At 38.0% G+C, this 19312-nt stretch overlaps 1 protein-coding gene across 19 annotated transcripts in view; it reads left to right on the forward strand.

Annotated features, from left to right (window-relative positions):
* The window catches only part of ST7 (suppression of tumorigenicity 7), a 257458-nt gene that overhangs the window by 46078 nt on the left and 192068 nt on the right, over positions 1-19312 (forward strand). For 3 of the 19 annotated variants that reach the window (XM_070264218.1, XM_070264209.1, XM_070264216.1), the window contains exon 1: positions 16062-16496. The exons of 9 other annotated variants lie outside the window; for them this stretch is intronic. In XM_070264218.1, the coding sequence (XP_070120319.1) occupies positions 16475-16496 (22 nt within the window). In that variant the 5' untranslated portion in view covers positions 16062-16474. Of the gene's footprint in view, positions 1-9867; positions 10022-16046; positions 16497-19312 lie in introns of those variants that run through there. 7 more of the 19 variants (XM_070264222.1, XM_070264217.1, XM_070264210.1 and 4 more) reach the window with 6 other exon arrangements.

The following is a 19312-nucleotide window of genomic DNA, read 5'->3' on the forward strand; positions in this document are numbered from 1 at the left end:
CAGTCAAAGAACAGATATTTGTTATTCTTTTATCTTTAGTTAGGCACTTAATTTTTAAAAAATTGTCTTTAGGTATTTAACATGTTGAAAAGCTGATGCATTTGTTTAACGTAAATAATACATAGATCATAAAGAGAAATGTTTCAGAGATGTTTTATTATTTAAACAAAAAAGTCAATAATAGTAATTTAATTAATAATAAGTACTGCTATCTCCTGACATTTTACCATTTCAGGGTGCCCTCAGACATGAAGTATTGGTAATAGGTTGCTGAGAGGTTCACATATTTCATGTCTGAGAAAACTGAGGTACAGTGTTGCTTAAAGCAAGATCAAAAAGTAGATCTTGCTCTAATTCCAGTGATTTTCCCACTTTATATGTTTTTCACAGTTGATGTATGGCAGAGTAAATGTGCCTTTTTAAAGGACAGAGTCCATATTTTCTTGGAAATAATAAAAGCTTTCAAAGGAGAAAGGTTGTTAGAAGTGTGTCACCTCTTGCTGACATCTTTTAAAGTTTCAGCAGTGAACTCTTTCCTAGCTGTTGTCCTTGTGTTTTAGGAATGCTGCCACCAGTGGGTAGCAGCGTAAGATAAATGTCTATTCTGAATGGTTTGTGCATTTTCTGAGATTCAAGAAGTTGCTTCCTACTCAAGTGTATCCATTTATTCACTCAACAAACATTGCTAGGCACTATAATTAACAATGAAGATTTTTTTTTTTTGAGGAAGATTAGCCCTGAGCTAACATCTGCCGCCAATCCTCCTCTTTTTGCTGAGGAAGGCTGGCCCTGAGCTAACATCCGTGCCCATCTTCCTCTACTTTATATGTGGGACGCCTACCACAGCATGGCCTGCCAAGCAGTGCCATGTCCACACCCGGGCCCAAACCAGCAAACCCCAGGCCGCCAAAGCAGAACATGTGAACTTAACCACTGCGCCACTGGGCCAGCCCCCAACAATGAAATTTTTATTATTTATTTTTATAATGCCTTTTTATTCAAAAGTAAAATTTAGATAAACTTTGTGTAAATGCCATCTAATGTTATAAATTTAAGAACAGAAATATAATTTATTCTAACCAATCTATTATTATTCTTTTAGCCAGTCATTCTGACCCTAATTATATGTATAGTTCCTGGTTACTGTATTTAATCTTAATGTATGTTAAGACTAATTGGACCCTTAGGTGGTAGATTTCACAGCTTTTGGGCTTTTAGGCTTACTTCACATATAAAATGAAATGCCTTTTTTTTTTTCTGTATTGAATGTTTTTCATAGTGAGGTTGCCCACTTTTGCAACAGTGATGAAATGTATCAAGTAAAAAGTAAAAATCATCAGTAATTCTGCCAGAGATATCCACTGTATGCTTTCTTCTTTTTCCTTTTTGCTGAGGAAGATTAGTCCTGAGCTAACATCCATGCTAGTCTTCCTCTATCTTTTACTACATGGGCTGACAGCACAGCATGGCCATGAACAGAATGGGCTGGATCCGTGCCCAGGAACCAAACTGGGCTGCTGAACTCGAATGTGCTGAAATTAACCACTAGGCCACTGTGGCTGGCCTTCACTATATACTTTTTAAAAGTGTTTTAAATTTTATTTTATTTAAAAAATTTACTTAAAATTTTTAAAATTCTGGTAAAATATACATAATATAAAATTTACCATCTTAACTAGTTTTTAAGTGTACAGCTCAGTAGTGTTAAGTACATTCACATTGTTGTGCAACCAGCCCTCAGAACTCTTTTCATCTTGCTGAAGCACCATACCCGTTAAACGACTCCCATTTTCCCCTCCCCTCAGCCTCTGGCAACCACCCTTCTACTTTCTGTCTATGAATATGTCTATTCTAGGTATCTCACATAAGTGGAATCATACTATATTTGTCTTTCTGTGACTGGCTTATTTCACTTAGTGTAATATCCTCCAGGTTCATCCATATTGTAGCATGTGTCAGAATTTCTTTCCTTTTTTCCACTGATTGCTTTTCAAAAAAACTCCAAAATGCTATCATATTATTCCTATTTCTTTGTAAATTATTTTTTTTCAAACCTATCAATGTGTGGCAGATGTCTTCCCAAAGACATCAATATTTATAGACCATTATGTATATATCATTTCGATTGCTGCCAACAACAGCATCCTGGTTCTACAGATGGGAAAGTGAGGCTTAGAGGTGAATAGCTTTCAGTTTATAAGGATCGATGGCAGGGGCTAAATCCAGGGCTGCCTGATTCTAGAGTCAGACTGCAGTGTGGTTCCTGTAGGTCAAGGATGCGATTATTGTGGAGGACTGAAGCAATTTTGAAGACAAATTCTGTGGTAGCTGAAGGAGCTGACTGTAGGCTCTCGTTCTGAGGAAGCTCCACAGCTTGCATTTTACAGCTGCAGCAGGTGCAAAGGTCTGTCTCTAGAAACAGCTTCCAAGCATTCTACTGCATTACATTTTCTCTTGAGTCAGTTATATCTGTGTTAAGACTGGATTCTTTCTAAGAGGTCAGCAGTTGTCCTGATCAGAAATCTATTTTCAATGGCCTTTCAAAAAGCTGGAGATAAAAGAGCAGAGAGGAAATTATCTTCCTCTTAGTTTAAGGATAATGAAAAGTGGTAAGTGCTGAAACTCTCAGTGGGCTAGCTCAGATATCATGATAAGTGTAGCTCGTTACAAGCCTTTTAGAGCAAGAAAAGACCTCAGAAATAATCTAAATCTATTTCTTAATTTCATACATGAAGTACTGATCTGAAATGGCTAGCCAAAGTAGTTAACTGTGCCGTAAGGAGTGAAATCGAAGTTTCTTGTTTTCAAGAATTATCTGTCAGCTGTCGTTGGTGAACAGGGCCAGATCTTCTCATACCAAACTGACTTTTACTTGCGTTTTGTACTACGAGTGTACTTTGTATAAAGTTTCCTGGCTGATAGTATAATTGAGAAGATTTGGAAATCTTAACCAGCGATTTCCATTTTCATAGAATTCTTGAGGGCTAGAGATGTCTGTGGGTTGGAAATGTTTTTATTACCCTGTGAAAGTAGTTGACTTCTCACAAGTCGATTTAGCATTTACCACTGATTCTAATGTGATAGGGAGTGAACAAAGTCATGTGGGCTGTCAAGACTAAGTGTTGCTCATAGTATCATTAGAAATAAAGAGAGCTGTCGGGGAAGTTTTCTTGAATTCCCAGCCTTGATCCATCAAGCAGTTGTTGGGGCGAATCCATTACCATTGTGAGTCATGTCAGAGGCAGAGATCTAAATGAAGATCAGAGCTCTTTCAGAGAAAGGTTAGATCAACTACAGTAAAGATTGTAGAACAGGATAGGCAAACCTGTTTTTGTGTGGCTTGCAAAATAACAATGCGTTTTTTTTTTAAATATTTTTAAATGGTTGAAAAAATTCAAAAGAAGAAAAATATTTCATGATAATGAAAATTATAAGAAATCCAATTTCACAGTCTAAAAATAAAGTTTTATTGGAACATAGCTGTACTCATTCATTCATGTATTGTTTGTGGTTACTTTTGCACTAAAGTGGCAGAGTTGAGTAGTTGTGGCAGGTACTGGATGGTCCCACAAAGTCTAAAATATTTACTGTTGGGTCCTTTATAGAAGTGTGCTGACCCCTGTTACAGAACATCAAGAATGATTTGTATTTTCGAGTACCATGGAAATTTGTGACTTTCTTTACTTACCAAGAACTCTAGCTGAATACTTCCAGCTTTCTTGAAGAATTTTTCCACTGTTTTTTTTTTGCCTCTGGGACAACTATAATAGTCCATTCATGACTATTTTTCTTGACTTCCTTTGCTTATTTTCTAGTGGTTCCTTTTGCCAGCCAGGTGAACAGACCAAAACCACACAGGAAGGTCTGTGGTCTGCCTAAAGAAGCTTTCTACAGAGGGATATGTCTGGCTTGGGTACCTCTCTGTGGTAGAAACCTGGATTTTGATTGTGATCTTTCCACTAGAGCTTTGATTCGAATGTATATAATTTTATATACATTTTATAAAATGACACTCACTTTCAAAGTGTAAAATGAATAAACATGTTTCTTGTTAGATCCATATTTGTGGGAAGAAAATCTTTCATGTTTTTACCAGGCATTTTAATAACTTTAATCCTATTTCTCATGGCTTAATTTTCCATCAAGATTAATTGATATATATTCTTTGTTATTGGTTGCCCTTAAACATTTAAACCAATGTCTCTTTTTACAGTCATCTTCTGACAGAGGAAAAACATCAGTGGTTGAGAGACTATACTCCACCTCTTATAAAAGTTATTTCCCCCCTCTTTCCAGCTGTGGTTACTGGATGTCCGTTCTCTTGTGGCTCATGTAAGAAAGAAGTGGCCCTGCTACTTTATAAGAAGTCTGAGTTTGCCGCCGCTGAGAGCTTTCGATCCTGCCACCATTACCACCGTTCTTTTACAGCATAATGAACAGGGGTTGTCTGTCTAGAGAGAGCCCTTATCTGAAGGTTTGGAGTTTGGTAAAGTAGATCTTCTATCAAGTTGCACCATGCTTTGGTCATAATTGTGCTTTTGTGCTTTCTGGGGATGATTCTGAACTTTGCTTTGGAGCATGCATATCGCTGGGCTGGGTCGTGGTATTGAGTTGAGCATTTGAGTTCCCTTCTTATTTCATAGGGCTCTTTTGTTACCTGGTTGGTCCTTGATGCTCCTCTGTCTTAGCTTATAAGTTTGGAGGTGTGGGGGTTAGAGCTCACTCATGGGAGGAGGTGGGCTCACTCTGTTAGAATCTTCTTCATTCAGAGAATCCTTTTTGCTGTGGAGTCTTCTCACATTATGGGATAGCGGTCTTGGAGCTCTGTAAGCAAAGCCAATGAAGGATGACAGAATGTGAAAGGAAAAGCTGAGGAAACTGCAGGCTGGAGTGGGTGGTCAGAAGCCTGGGAGAACAGCAACATCTTTGGTAAAGTTTGTTCTGATTTCAGAGTAAGGGGAAGTTGGGATGAGGCATAACATTAAGGCCTTTTGACTTAACTCTGAGTTGTTGGTAAGGAGGGTGAGAATAGAGACTGGGGGGAAACCCCCTTTTTATCATTTCTGAAATGTGGAAAAACAGGGTGAGCATTTATAATCTAATTCTAAGGTTTTAGAATGTGCAACAAAGTGAGTTATTATATGAGTAATAAATATGATGTAAGATATTATGGTAAAGTTATGGTTTTGGGGTTTAAGAAGGAAGAGTGAAGTGGGAACCGTGCTCATTCTCCTTCTCTGGGGAGGGTGGAGGGCTGTGGACTCACACACGGGAACTGCTCCAGATAGGAAAGGAAGCCTGAAAGGGAGAGAGAGGAGAGCGGTGTCTCAGCTCCTGAGCTGTCATCTACAGAAAACTCAGCACTCCCTGTCTAGACTATCTCAGTCATGTCCTGGAAGGAGGGTCTCCTTCAGAAGCTTTATTGCTGACACCCAGGCCTCATTGTCCTAATAGGAGTGACTACCAGGCCGTGAACACTCCAGTAAGCAGGGCCCTCAACAGTTATTTCTATGTGTGTGTTGTGAATGTTTGTATTTCTCTCCTCACCCCTAGGCTGAGTAGAATAACTAGGGCTGTGTCTAGAGAGGAAAGTGTGCCTGTAAACAGTTGGATGCTCCCTCGGAGCATCAGCCATTCAAGGTAAATGCACTGGATTTATACCCTGGCTCCCTGCTTTCCCACCCTTGAGGTGTGGCTGTTCCTAAAGCCCCAGGAGGATGGAAGAGCGGATGGTGTGGGCTAGAGGAGGAGGAGCAGCTACCTTCAGGGAGTTACTTGAGTTTCCTCATCCGGCTGTAATTGGTATAAAGTAGAATCCTAGATCATTAGAGTTGAACTAGAGTTTAGTGATCATCCAGTTCAACTTCCTTGTTTTACCAGTGAGGAAATGGACACCTATGGAGGGTCCAGGACTTAGATCAGAGGGGAATGAGTAGCAGTCTTAAGGCTAGACCTCAGGTCACTCTCTCTCTTTTTTTTTTTTTTGAGGAAGATTAGCCCTGAGCTAACATCTGTTGCCAATCCTCCGCTTTTTGCTGAGGAAGATTGGCTCTGAGCTAACATCTATGCCCACCTTCCTCTATTTTATATATGGGACACCTGCCACAGCATGGCTTGATAAGCAGTGCATAGGTCTGTGCTCAGGATCTGAACTGGTGCCTGCCGAAGCAGAGCACGCGAACTTAACCGCTGCGCCACCTGGCGGGCCCCTAGACCTCAGGTCTCTTGGTTCAGTAACTCTACTTCTTTCAGCCTGGACTGTGGAGGGTTAAATTGTCTCAGGAACCTGGGATGGGGTTCAAGGGTGCTGCTGAGTAGTTAGCTACAGTTAGGGTAGTGGTCCCTGGCCCATAGGCTAGAACAGGTGACCTGAGCAGAATCTCTGACTCTGGTAACTTATTACTACGTATTGGGGAGGACTGTGATGTGCTTGTTGCTGGGGATGGGGGTGCATCTGGGCGTGCTTTGCTGAGGGTGAGATGGAGATAGAAAGATTGTTGGAGAAGACGGTAGGGGGATCTAGTTGAAGGCTCCCCTTCTGAGTGAGCTTTGAAGTTACAGTCAGAGGAACCTGCTCAAACTCTTGAGGCCGGGCAAGTAGTATCTACTGTGACATTTGGAGAACTGAAAAGTAGAGGGGGACAGACTTAGCGGTTGCTGGGAGTGTGGGGAGTAGTACAGGTCCTTTTATGGTTACAGCTTTCTGTACTTATTTCTGCCTAACTGGCTAATGCAACTCACATTTTAAGCTCTCACGATGACTTTAAACATTATCCCTTTCATTCTATTTCTCTGTCTAATTTTTCCATATGTTAAAATTGAACATAGACTATAAAAAACCGGAATTTTTATAAACTCTAAACTAAAATATTTGGCAAACTGCAGGACTGGTTTTACTGGAAAGAAAGAGCCTAGCTTTTGGAATTGATTTTTCTTGTTTTGCTCCCATTTATGTGATCGCCTGCTCTATAGAGGCGGTGTCGTGCAGGGATTAAGCACAAGGAGCCTGAGCTCTGCTACTTGGGTGAATCCTGGCTCTGCTATGTATAGTGTGTGACCTTAGTTAAGTTAAATAATTTAACATCTGTAAAATGAGGCTAATACCTTGGAAGGTTGTTGTGAGGGTTAAATAAGTTAATACATGAGTTGGAACAATGCCTGGTCCACATTGCTGTTTACATATTAGCTGTTATGGTGGCCCTGGCATTGATCTAGGCCCTTTGTCACTTAATTTATGAGCAAACTGAGGCTCAGAGAGATTTAAAAACTTGCTTAAGATCTTTAAGCTAGTAAGTGGCTAAAGTATGACTTGAACTTTCTCTGTCTGACTCAAAGCCTGGCTCTTAACTGCTCTGCTGGTTTTTTTTTTTTTTTTTTTTTGAGGAAGACTGGCCCTGAGCTAACATCCATACCCATCTTCCTCTGCTTTCTATGTGGGACACCTACCACAGCATGGCTTGCCAAGCGGTGCCGTGTCTGCACCCAGGATCCCAGCCAGTGAACCCCAGGCCGCTGAAGCAGAACGTGCGCACTTACCCTGTGCACCACCTGGCCAGCCCTCTGCTGGCTTTCTTAGGTGTGGCAAATCACTTGATTGGAGATTGTAGGTTTTCTGGCTATCCACTCATCTATCCATCTATCTTATACTTTCTAATTTGGATTTTTTCATTATGTTCTCATTTTGTTAATAGAATATCTGTGACTTAAACAAGAATTATAAAATATAAAGAAGGATAAAAATAAAACAATTGCTTTTAAAATAATGCAACTCAAATAATTAGGCAAGAACTTTAAAAATCCATGCTAAGAGTAGTAAATTGTGAAAGGCATAAAATGTCGTTTCATATGACATCTGATAATGGCTATCAGTGTTTCCACACACTTGTAAGTTGTGTGGAAATTAAGACAGTTATTCTTAGGCATTTTGAGCTTACCATTTTAAAACAGTCATGGCATTGATGTTTTAACCATTTATACATCTTAATTACCAGGAAGAAACGATATCAAATTTTTATAGCTCGTGGAAAGCTTCCCAGTCTGTACTCTAGATTAAGATAAAGAGAATTAGGGCCCAAGAAGTGAGACAGGTCTGCTTAGCAACAGTGACAGGTGAGGTTGATGAAAATTAACAGCGTTTGACTGTTAGCAGAATGGTGGTGTAATGGGATCTGCTTATGGAAATGCAATGCTGACTAGATGGCTGAGGGAGTGATGCTTTCTCTTTTATTTTGTAAAATTATCAGGGAGATCTGTTAAATGATGCTATTGAGCCCAGAATTTTTATTTATTTATTTATTTATTTTGATGTCTAAATCATTGTAATTTTAACTAAAATCTTCACAGGCTGAAGATTATTACTAGTAATATTAAAACTTTTGTTACTCTTGTGGATAGTACCTTTTTTCATAATATTTTCTAGTTAGTTATTAATTAGCTATAAGAAAGCATTTCTTTTCATAGTTGTCATATAATGTCACATTTTTTTCTGTCATCAGTTCTAGTGCTTTTCTTTTTTTCCCATATATATTTCACTTTGTTTTTTTCATATACATCATAATATATTTCGAATTCTGTGTAGATCATCTCATGTTCACCACCCACAGACTAATTATAATCCATCACCACACATGTGTGCCTAATCGCCCCTTTCGCCCTCCTCCGTCCCCCATTCCCCTGAGCCCAGAATTTTTAGATTTCTGTACTAAACATACTTTTGATATTGTATTGAAAATTAGAATTATATTTTATAGTATTGTCAACTTTGTAATTATCTTAAGACGAAACTTATTCAGTGGAAAGGAAAGTAGTGAAATAAAAGCAAAACAAACATCCCACTACTCTAACAAAACCACTCTCAAACCAATACCTGCACTTTGGGAGAATATTTAATATATCTCTAAATTGGAAATTGTCCAACTATTCAGGTTCCTCAAAAAAAAAAAAAAAAAAAAGAAAGCTGATAAGAATTTTTAAAATTTATTTACTGGGCAAGGTAAAGAATTGTTGTATCGAGATGAAGTAGCCATTGGTAAAGCTTATTTAAAGTTTTAGTCAGGACACACTCAAAATTAAAACAATTGTCAATATAGGAAAAGATGGCTCAGAGTACATGGCAGTGTGACATTAAAGATTACGCCAGGGGCTGGCCCTGTGGCACAGGGGTTAATTGCGCATGTTCCTCTTCGGCGGCCTGGGGTTCGCAGGTTCGGATCCCGGGTGCAGACATGGCACTGCTTGACAAGCCATGCTGTGGTAGGCGTCCCACGTATAAAGTAGAGGAAGATGGGCATGGATGTTAGCTCAGGGCCAGTCTTCCTCAGCAAAAAGAGGAGGATTGGTAGCAGATGTTAGCTCAGGGCTAATCTTCCTCACACACACAAAAAAAGATTACACCAGATAGAGTGTGTCTCAGGAATGACCATATGGCCTTTCTGTCTGATGTCAGTTTCAGGACTCAGACAAATGAGTTGGTTTTAGATATGCTTTAAAGGATTGTTCTTTCATCACCTTTATTAGGTTTGTTTACAAGTTGATCAACTGTATTTCAAATGGATCAAATCTGCATCCTATCAAATGAATTAACATAATGACAAAATTGTATTCTTCCTAAAAATTTGTATGCTGATTCCTTTCAGGTTCTGTGGGTTTGTAACATTGAGTACTACACTAGAATGAAGTATAGGTATCTTGTGTTCTTTTTATTTGGAGAAAGAAAAGAATTTATCTTTTTCCTAGTTTTAAGCTGATAATACAGGAATGAAATGGGAAGAAATAACGGTTCTTTTCTAAGAGAGACTTTTCCAAGGATGATTTTAAAAGAACAGGCAAAGGAGAGCAGAGCCACAGCCTTGCAGCTTGAGTCAAGATAAGCAGAAGTGTGCGTGTGCTGAGTGTCACATGGCAGGAGGCTTTCCCCGGAGCAGTTTGCCTGTCCTAGGAGCTGTTTCATTTCGTGTCTGATAGAGTTGTACTTTGGAAGGTGCCCGGTTCCCTGCCTGTTGCTTTGTTATGGATTATACAGGTAAATTAAATTTAAAATATTTTCCAGCCATATAGAATTACTTAAAATATAATATTTTGAATTTATATTTTAAAAATTATGTTGGTTGTGTTTATACCTTAAAAAATATTATGCATGTATTTATTCCCGAGTATATATGAATTTGTTGTATACAAATTGTGATTAATTTAGGATAAGCACTTAAGGAAATTTCTCAGACATACCCTTGTTGTTTTTTCTATTTCAGTTTGAGTCATACTCAAACAGACTTAAAATAAACTGCAACCTATAATTGATGCACATTTTCCCTCTCTGGGCCAGAAGGTTTAGAGTACAAACATCTGAGTTCAGATTATGCCACTCAGAGAATAAAATACACCTATCGTGTACAGACAGCTTCTGGTTTCTGTAAAACGTTGGCGTTGTGGCAGTTTTGTGCATGTGTATGGCCCAGTCTTTTAGAAGAAGTTAACTTAGTGAAGCGAATTGGAGAATTTCAGTTTTTATCCTAAATTTTCTGAGTGTTAAGGTGTCCAGATTTTTCTGATGGATGACTAGCCTCTTCCATTTTTGAGCTGCATAGCCTTGTTCTCGATGTTCAGTTTCACTGAATTGTGAATTGGTACAGGTTCAGGAACAAAGTGAAGGTTAGACTAACCGTGGGTGGTGGCTGCTTGATGAGTAAGTGGGGGATTCCCTTACATTAGACGGGGCTAAGGTGGGTTGGGAGTTGAGGTGGTGATAAGGAGGTAAGGACGGGAGTCTTTGTCCCAAATTTGTGCAACTAATTAAAAATTATATTACCCAAAATTTGAACTTCTGGGTAATGGCGACACTATTTTCTGACAGATTCCTTTTAAACTAGAGAACAAAAGCTTTGGGAGATTTTCCTCCACAGCAGAGACCCACTTTCCATAACCAGTATCATGACAAAATCCCAGTTAGTGTGTGTTTAGATTAAGCTCTACTTGCATATTTTCTATAAATGATCCTTTTCAATATATGAATGGACCTTTGGCAAGACAGCTAATTATGGTGTGCAAATCAAATTTTTGTGGGGAAATCGATAATTTAAAATGCAACTTTTAGGAGCTTGCTACGTAGAGGACTTCTGTAGTGAATATTTTTGAAGATAAAACATTTTGAAATAACTAATTGCCCCAAATATGTTTTTTTCTATAGATCCATTTTTTTCCTATTTTAGTTCATTTAAAGCAAGTATACTAGCATCTCTCTCTCTGTCTCTGTGTATTTTGCATTTCTCTTTTTCATAAGATTAGTGTACCAAAATTTTTGTTCCAGGCCTCTGAAATAAAATATACTTGTCTTTTAGAAGGCTCACTGTATGTCTGGTACTATGTTGAAGCAGAAAGGAACACACTTTATGGCCATTTGCAAAGAAATCAAATTTCTAAACTCCTTCCAGGCAGCTTTGGTATGAGTATGCTTTTAATTATAAATTTGTACCTTTTGCCAAAGAACAGAACCATTGATTCTTTCATTTTGCAATAGTTTATATATTGCCATTAAAACACTTCTCTGTTGTTTTTAAGTAATGCTTTATAAACATATGGATGATAGTCTAAAAGACAAACAACTTTAGAGGCTGGCCCTGTGGCCAACTGGTTAGGTTTCTGTGCTCTGCTTTGGCGGCCTGGCGTTTGCCAGTTTGGATCCTAAGCATCGACCTAGCACCCCTCATGCTGAGGCAGCATCCTACACAGAAGAACTAGAGGAACCTACAACTAGGATATACAACTATGTGCTGGGCAGCTTTGAGGAGAAAAAAAAAGGAAGAGATTGGCAACAGATGTTAGCTCAGGGCCAGTCTTCCTCACTAAAAAAACAAAAAAAGGAGAGAGAGAACTTTAATATGCTAAATAGACGTAAAGAGGAATACTAAGAAAAAAAACTTTAATGTGAACAAAGGGGATGGCTCCAGAGAAATTCCAGATATGACACTTTTAAAATTAGTTATTATGTATTGTCTAGAGAGAATATGTGGTTTAAATTTTTACTACATTGATACATTAATTAAATTAGTTGTCTGATGTGGTAGAACTATTTTGAATGTTATTTTCTATGGTGATTTTTATAAACATTTACATATTTGCAAATATAGGTATATTTAGTCTATTAAACTTTGAAGAGAAGAATGCATATGTCTTCAGTTCATGGGAGAGTGAATTCTTTTGGATTAGAAAAGAATTTATTTTGCTGTCAGCACAGTTCAGCACAAGCACTTTTGTGCTAATGACATCATCGTAGCACTGAAGGGGATATCTTCAGTAGAAAATTGATTCTTAATTCAAGAATAGTTTTATTTTGGGGGCCAGCCTGGTGGTGCAGCAGTTAAGTGCACACGTTCTGCTTCGCTGGCCCAGGGTTCGCCGGTTTGGATCCCGGGTGCGGACATGGCACCACTTGGCACACCATGCTGTGGTAGGCATCCCACATATAAAGTAGAAGAAGATGGGCATGGATGTTAGCTCAGGGCCAGTCTTCCTCGGCAAAAAGAGGAGGATTGGCAGCAGTTAGCTCAGGGCTAATCTTCCTCAAAAAAAAAAAAAAGAAAAAAAAAGAAAAATATAAAAAAATATATTAAAAAAAAGAATAGATTTATTTTAACTTTTTTTCTGGAGTGCTCTTTTTTCTGTGTGATTTCCATGTTTCCCATTTGGTTTCTGCTCAGTTTTTTCAGGTCTCTGTTGAAATGTCACCTTTTTAGGATGGTATTACTTGACAATTTTACTTAAAATGACCCTCCCATTTAGCCACTCCTCATACTCTAATTCCCCTTGTCTTTCTTTATGACACATACCGCCACCTGCCTGTCTCACCCACTGGAATATAAGCTCCATAAAGGAGGGTGTTTGTTCATGGCTATACCTCTAGAGTGCAAAACCTTAGTCTCCCAGGAAATGGTTGTTGAGTGAATTTATGAATGGGATTTCCTCTAAAAGTGGCCGTTGACCGACTTTAACATTTTCACTATTATCTTTTTTTATCAATAGCATTCTAATTTAACAATACTTATTTTGATGACTAAATAATTTTGAATATTGATCTTTTCTTTCATTGCTAATTTTATGCTGAAATTAACGATACTCTCTCTTCTAATGGAAGGGCAAGGTGGTAGGCAGGCAGGCATAATTAGAATTGATAATCCAAAGATCACTTTGGTTTTGGAATGTATCATGTGATTCTTTTGGAGGGGCAGGGGGTACATCAGATCAATTTTATTCTTCCTTCATTTTCCTTTGTTACATTTTCCTTTGGCAACACATAAAAATTTGTCTTCATTCTCTGAGCTCGTGCCAGCTGCCTGGAGGAGAGAACTGGAGCGAACTAAATTTTTGGAAACTGTTTTGTCAAAGATGGATCTACAGTGATATGGATCCCAGCCTTCTAAAGTGTTTAGAAATACCTGAGGCCTCCAGAGGTTATAGAGACCTTAATAGGAGTCAGAGGTTGTCGTTTGTGTCCAGTTTTGATCAAAAGTGAGGTACCTAATGTTTTTAACATGAGGATCCTGTTATAGTTATCTAAAAAGTAGATTTCCTGAAAAATATTGTAGCCCTTAGTTTACTCTTAGAAGTCTGAGCCAAGAAATAAATATAGGCACTCAGGAAAATGCATTTATATATGCATATGTACACTTTGGTGTACGAGCATAAGAAGGAGCTACGTCAGCGAGTCGGCACAGCAGTTATCGCGTGTCGTCTGAGGCCTCTGGTGCAAAATCGCTCTTACCCACGGGTCGGTTTTCATTCTGATTTTTCTCTTGCCTTTCTGATGGCCACCTCCATCCACCATTTGTGTGGATTATTCATGTGCAACATCTCGGATATAATTTAAAATAGATCTTATGTAAGATAATATTCTGGTTTCAATCCTTTTGAAGTGTGCTGCCCTTTCCCACTTCCTACAGTTCTATCTCAACCCCATTATTGATATTCTTCACTGGTTGTTGACCTGGCCAATTATTTTGGGAAGGATGTGTTTTCCTTAATTTCTGCAATTTTCAGTATAGTCTTTTCTGTCATTCTTTGGTTTTCTCTGTTGACTTTTCTCTTTTAAGGACTTTTTTCTCCACATTTTCCTTTGGTTTCTATTTTCACTTCATTTTACTTGAATCCTTAAAATATAACTTTGGTAATTATTCATTTTTCAAGAGGTTTTATGGAAGAGTAGTTAAGAGCATATGCTTTGGAAACAGATTACCTGTGTTTGAATCCCAGCTTATTATTTACTACCTGTGTGACCTGGGCAAATTATTCCATCATCTATAAAATGTGGATAACTATGGTAACCCTCCTAAGGTTGTTATGAAAATTAGATAAGTTAATATATAAAATTCCTGGAATATTACCTGGCAGATAGTAAATATTCAATAAGTATTAGTTATTCTTATTCTTTCCTACAACAAAATATTTCTTCTTTATCTCATGTAGCTTCATTGCACTTTTTTCATAATGGTTCAGCATTTTCAGTAAGATAAAGGTTAAGTTACCTTGAATAAATCATGCTATATCCATACAATGGAATATTACGCACCCATTAAAAGGATGGGATGGATCTATATACTGACCAGAAAAGCTGTTAATGATATTTTTAGATGGTAATTGGCAATGCCACATTTATATCAGAATTTAATGTTTAAAAACTGTATTATATAAAGACACGTCTTTGTAAACATGAGAAAATGTGGGAAAAAGTATGTACCTTGGATGAATGGATGGAGAAGAAACTTGAGCTCTTGAATTTCCTACTTTATATGATTTAAAAAGTGTGGAATTATGGGAATATACATGTATACATGTATTTTGTGCATTTCAGTATTTTTAATACATTAAAACCAAACTTCTTGGGGCTGGCCTGGTCGTGTAGTGGTTAAGTTTGTGTACTCTGCTTGGGCAGCCTGGGGTTCACGAGTTCAGATCCTGGGCATGGACCTACACACTGCTTGTCAAGCCATGCTGTGGCAGCATCCCACATAGAAAATAGAGGAAGATTGGCACAGATGTTATCTCAGTGACAATCTTCCTCAAACAAAAAGAGGAAGATTGGGAACAGATGTTAGCTCAGGGCCGATCTTCCTCACCAAAATAAAAACAAACACAAAACAAAACAAAACAAACCAACCTACCAAACTTCTTTCTTTGCTTGTGTTGGATAGACATTTTAGTGAAAGTCTGTACACTTCCAGCTTTTTTTAAAAAACCAGATTTCTAAGAGTAAAGGTAATGCAGGAAGACTTTTGTCAAGTGAATGAAGAGACAAAATAGTAATATCTTCAATTAGTTCTTTGTGTGGGTAAATTAAAAAGAAATGTGTGTGTTGGTCATAGATGCTCACCTGCACACAGATGTACATGACTGAGTTACCCTGGAAAAGGACAGGAATTCTATAAGGCAAAATGAAGAAAAATAAGGCAAAGGAATAGGATAGAAGAAGTATATGTACGTAAATATATTCCTAGATTAGTGTTTTTCACATTTGAATAGTAGTTGCAAAATAACTAATAATGTAATTGCTAACATTTGAGTGCCCGCTGTGTGCCAAGCAGTGTTCTAAGCACTCATATTCTTTTACTGTTACATTTGTGTGTGTATTTATACATCCAGAATGTGTGTGTAATAGTATACATATTTTCACACTTTTGTGATTGATTGTACATTCTAGATCTGTGAGTCTACCATAAACCTAGAGAAAAAATGAGTTCTGTAGTTATTTTTAAAGGTAGGTTATTTTTTTCATTTCCGATATCCTTAATTCCCTTGGAAAGTTCTACTGACTGCATAAAACTAAGAAGCCTGATCTGCATGATATCTTTGTGGTTAGTTGCTATAAAGCCAATATTTAAATTTCTTGGAGGTCTCTTTTAGTGCCTGGTTTCACAGGATGGAGATCTCATCAGGAGGTTGAATATATATGTGGCTCTTGGTCTTGTGCGTTTTGTGACAAAGGAATTCCCCTTTGAATCGCTTGCTCCCCCGAAGCCCCTGGAGCCTCTGGCTCAAGCAGCGCAGTCGGTCTGTGCAGTGTCTCTGACGTCATCAGTGTATGCATAAGCCCTGCTATTGTCTTACTGCTCCAACAGGGCTGGGGATTGCAGTATCCGCTGTTGCTGCTGCTCCCAGTCCTGCTCCTGCTCCTACCTACTTCTGCCTCACTGCATCCCAGAAGTCTCACCTCGGCCTGCCTTTCCCTATTGGATTTTCAAAAGCAGCTCTTTGGTTTTTGGTGCTGTAGGAGACCTTGCTTTTCAGTCACACGGGAGAGCACTGAAGCTTGTACGAGGAGAATCTGGCAGCTGGACGCAGCTTGGACTGCATTGTCTGTCCTCATGACCCCTGTTGTGTAGCGGCTCCTCTCTTCACTCTCACGCGTACTCTCTCCTTGATTTTTCTTTCTTCCTTTTTTTTCTTTTTCTTTCTTCTAATTTTTTAAAAGCAGCCTCTGGAGCCAGCCATGTTTGGCACTGAATCTTCATGTAAGTAAATGGACTCCACTTCTTTGCTATTTAGAAATCTGCTTGCTGTCATGGTTTCATTGGCTTGGAGTTCATATCACTTTGCCTTAGGTCATTAACAGCCTTTGTATTTTGGCTCTAATTACAAAGGAATTGGTCTCAGGGAAGGGACTCCCCCTTAACTGGGTTATTCATCCTTAAGGCCAGGGATGTCAATGTGGTCAAAACCAGGCCTCCAAGAGGGAGGAAGGAAGACAGGAATCCAGGCAGCCTCCCTAGAATGTGTTAATTGATAGGATCGAGTCTGTCACTGATCTATTGTTGTGGGTTCTGTAATGGTCCTTAAACCCTAAAATAGATACTGGGAGGATCTCAGATGATAGTGTTTATTGAAAGGAAAGAAGAGCTTTAAATTTTTTTATTTAAAAGGAGAAAAAGGTATCATTAGACCCTCTTCCTACATATTTTTACAGAAACATAGGAGTGGACGTTGTATGTAGGATATGTGAATTTCTTCTTTAAATAAGAAATAAGCTTTATTTTTAAAGATGAATTTTTCTTCTTTTTACACAATGGCTTCAATTTTGATATGCTGGCTAGCATTACAGTCCAGCAGCATCATATCTATCTTAAAACTTATACAATGAAATTGCTTTGGTGCAGAGCAGGCCCTGCACAATGGGCTGGGCTGGATGGCACTTGTAGACAGCTAAAATTGGTATTTGAAAAATGATTACCAGCCTAAGTAATTTGAGGATTATTTAATGTTGGATGTAGAATAATGTAACTTGTCAATGCAGTTGTACAGGCTCTGCAGAATATATTTTCATTATCCACAAGCAAAGGTGACAGTTAGGAATTTCTAAAGAGACTCAACCTGCTGGCCTAGAACATTAGAAATTGGCAAGACACTATCTTTTTGGGGAGAAGGAGATTAGGGCAGGAATTTAGGAAACACATTTCTTATGAATTTTTAATTTGACCTTTTCTTTCTCATCTCAGGTGATCAGTGTGACTATTTATGCACAGCAGATGATTATTCCAGAATAGCGGTATTCCAGGAGAGCTAATAATCCTCAGTTCTTTGTTTCTTGATTGGCTTTTTTAAAGGGTTGATTATTTTTGTTGTTTCACACAGAAGCTTCCCTTTTCTGAGATTACCACACTGGCTAATCAAGTCAAGATAGAACAACAATGAGATGTAATGTCCCATTCAGCATGTAACAATATTATTTTCTAGTAATTTAAAAATATATTTTGAATTCACTTAATGTTACATTTGGAATTATTGTCCCCCAAGAAATAGAAACAGGTTATTAAGTGGCAAAGACCTTACTGTTTCATTTCAGTCATGGAATTTGTTTTATGGAGGAACCTAGGTATGGACAGAAATATTTATCTACAAAAGAAAAATTAGTCTTAGCACTTTGGCTGAAAATGGAAGTTGCAACTCAGCATGCGAGTCTTTGAATTCTTGGACTAGGGACTCAAACATTGTCTGGCTAGGTTTGCCAAGTAGACACAGCTTTCTTGATCATCAAACCTGATCTTTTGATAATATCATCCATGTGCTATGTGGTATGTTTGAAAACTGCTGGTTGCTTTTGGTTTCCGTAGCTACCAGATTACTGAACAGACAGAATACCATTCAGAAGACAGAAAATCATCATGTGGGTTTTTGGCGCTTTTTTGACTTTACTGACTATTAAGTTTTGTTTCTTGTTTATCACTAGAAGCCCATAGATAGGTTTGTACTGTCAGTGATCATTACATGTTCTTTAGATAAGTAGATGCCTTAAATCTGTGCTTAGAGTTAAGACAAGTGTAGTTTCTTTGTGTTTTGAGGCATAACTTTCTAGGCCTTCAATTTCCACCTTTTGGAGGCTGTTTTATAGGCTGAAACTATCTGTATTTAGAATATTCAGAAAAATAGTCACATTTGAAGTTCTAATTAGTTCAGAAGGGATCTTCCAAACCACCTAGGATATTCTTACTACATTCTTAAATAATTGTTTAACTATCTGCCTTGTGTACAATGCTGTGGGAGATCCTAAAAAGATCAATTTTTTTCCTAACATATTCTGATTTCATGATGCTTATCCTTGATTTCTGGTTGCAGTTCCTTACTCTTATTGGATGCTTTGATTTTTTAAATCGAGGTATGGTTTACATACAATAAAATGCATAAGTCAAAGTGTGCAAGTCAGTGAATCTTTGCTTATGTTTACACCCATATAACTACCACCTAGATTAAGATACAGAACATTTCTGTTACTCCAGAAAGTTTCCTTGTGATGACCCATCCCAGTTGATACTACTTTTCCTCATCAAAAGATAATCATTATTCTGACTTCTGTTGCCATAGAGTCACATGTAAATGGCTCTTTTAAATTTTCTTCCTCTCGTCTTTGCTCTCTGCCTATAACAGAAGGAAATGTCATTGTGTTCATTTTTAAATACTGGATTGATTAAGGTGGCTGTATGTTTCAGACCTTTAAGGTCAGGAATTTGCAGTAACCTGTGTATCGCATTATAACATGTTCTGTCTCACTGAAGTAGTATTGCTTGATTTAAATACCAAAAAGCACCCCCCCCCCCCGCCACACGCTCAAAGAGCCTTAAAAGTGACAAAAAATTTACCTGAAAGAGTAGACCCTTGTTCATCAAAGTAAAGACTTACATAGTTATGGCAACAGAATTAATAGATGTTCTGTCTGACATCGTTTTAGTGAATATATTTTGATATTGTTTAATGAATATCTCCTGATATTGTTTAGTGAATATCTGCAATGTGCAAGTCTCATTTCTTTCTGACTTAGTGGATCTGAATCTCCCAT

This window comes from Equus caballus, chromosome 4, assembly GCF_041296265.1.
Source record: "Equus caballus isolate H_3958 breed thoroughbred chromosome 4, TB-T2T, whole genome shotgun sequence".
Classification (NCBI taxonomy): Eukaryota; Metazoa; Chordata; class Mammalia; order Perissodactyla; family Equidae; genus Equus; species Equus caballus.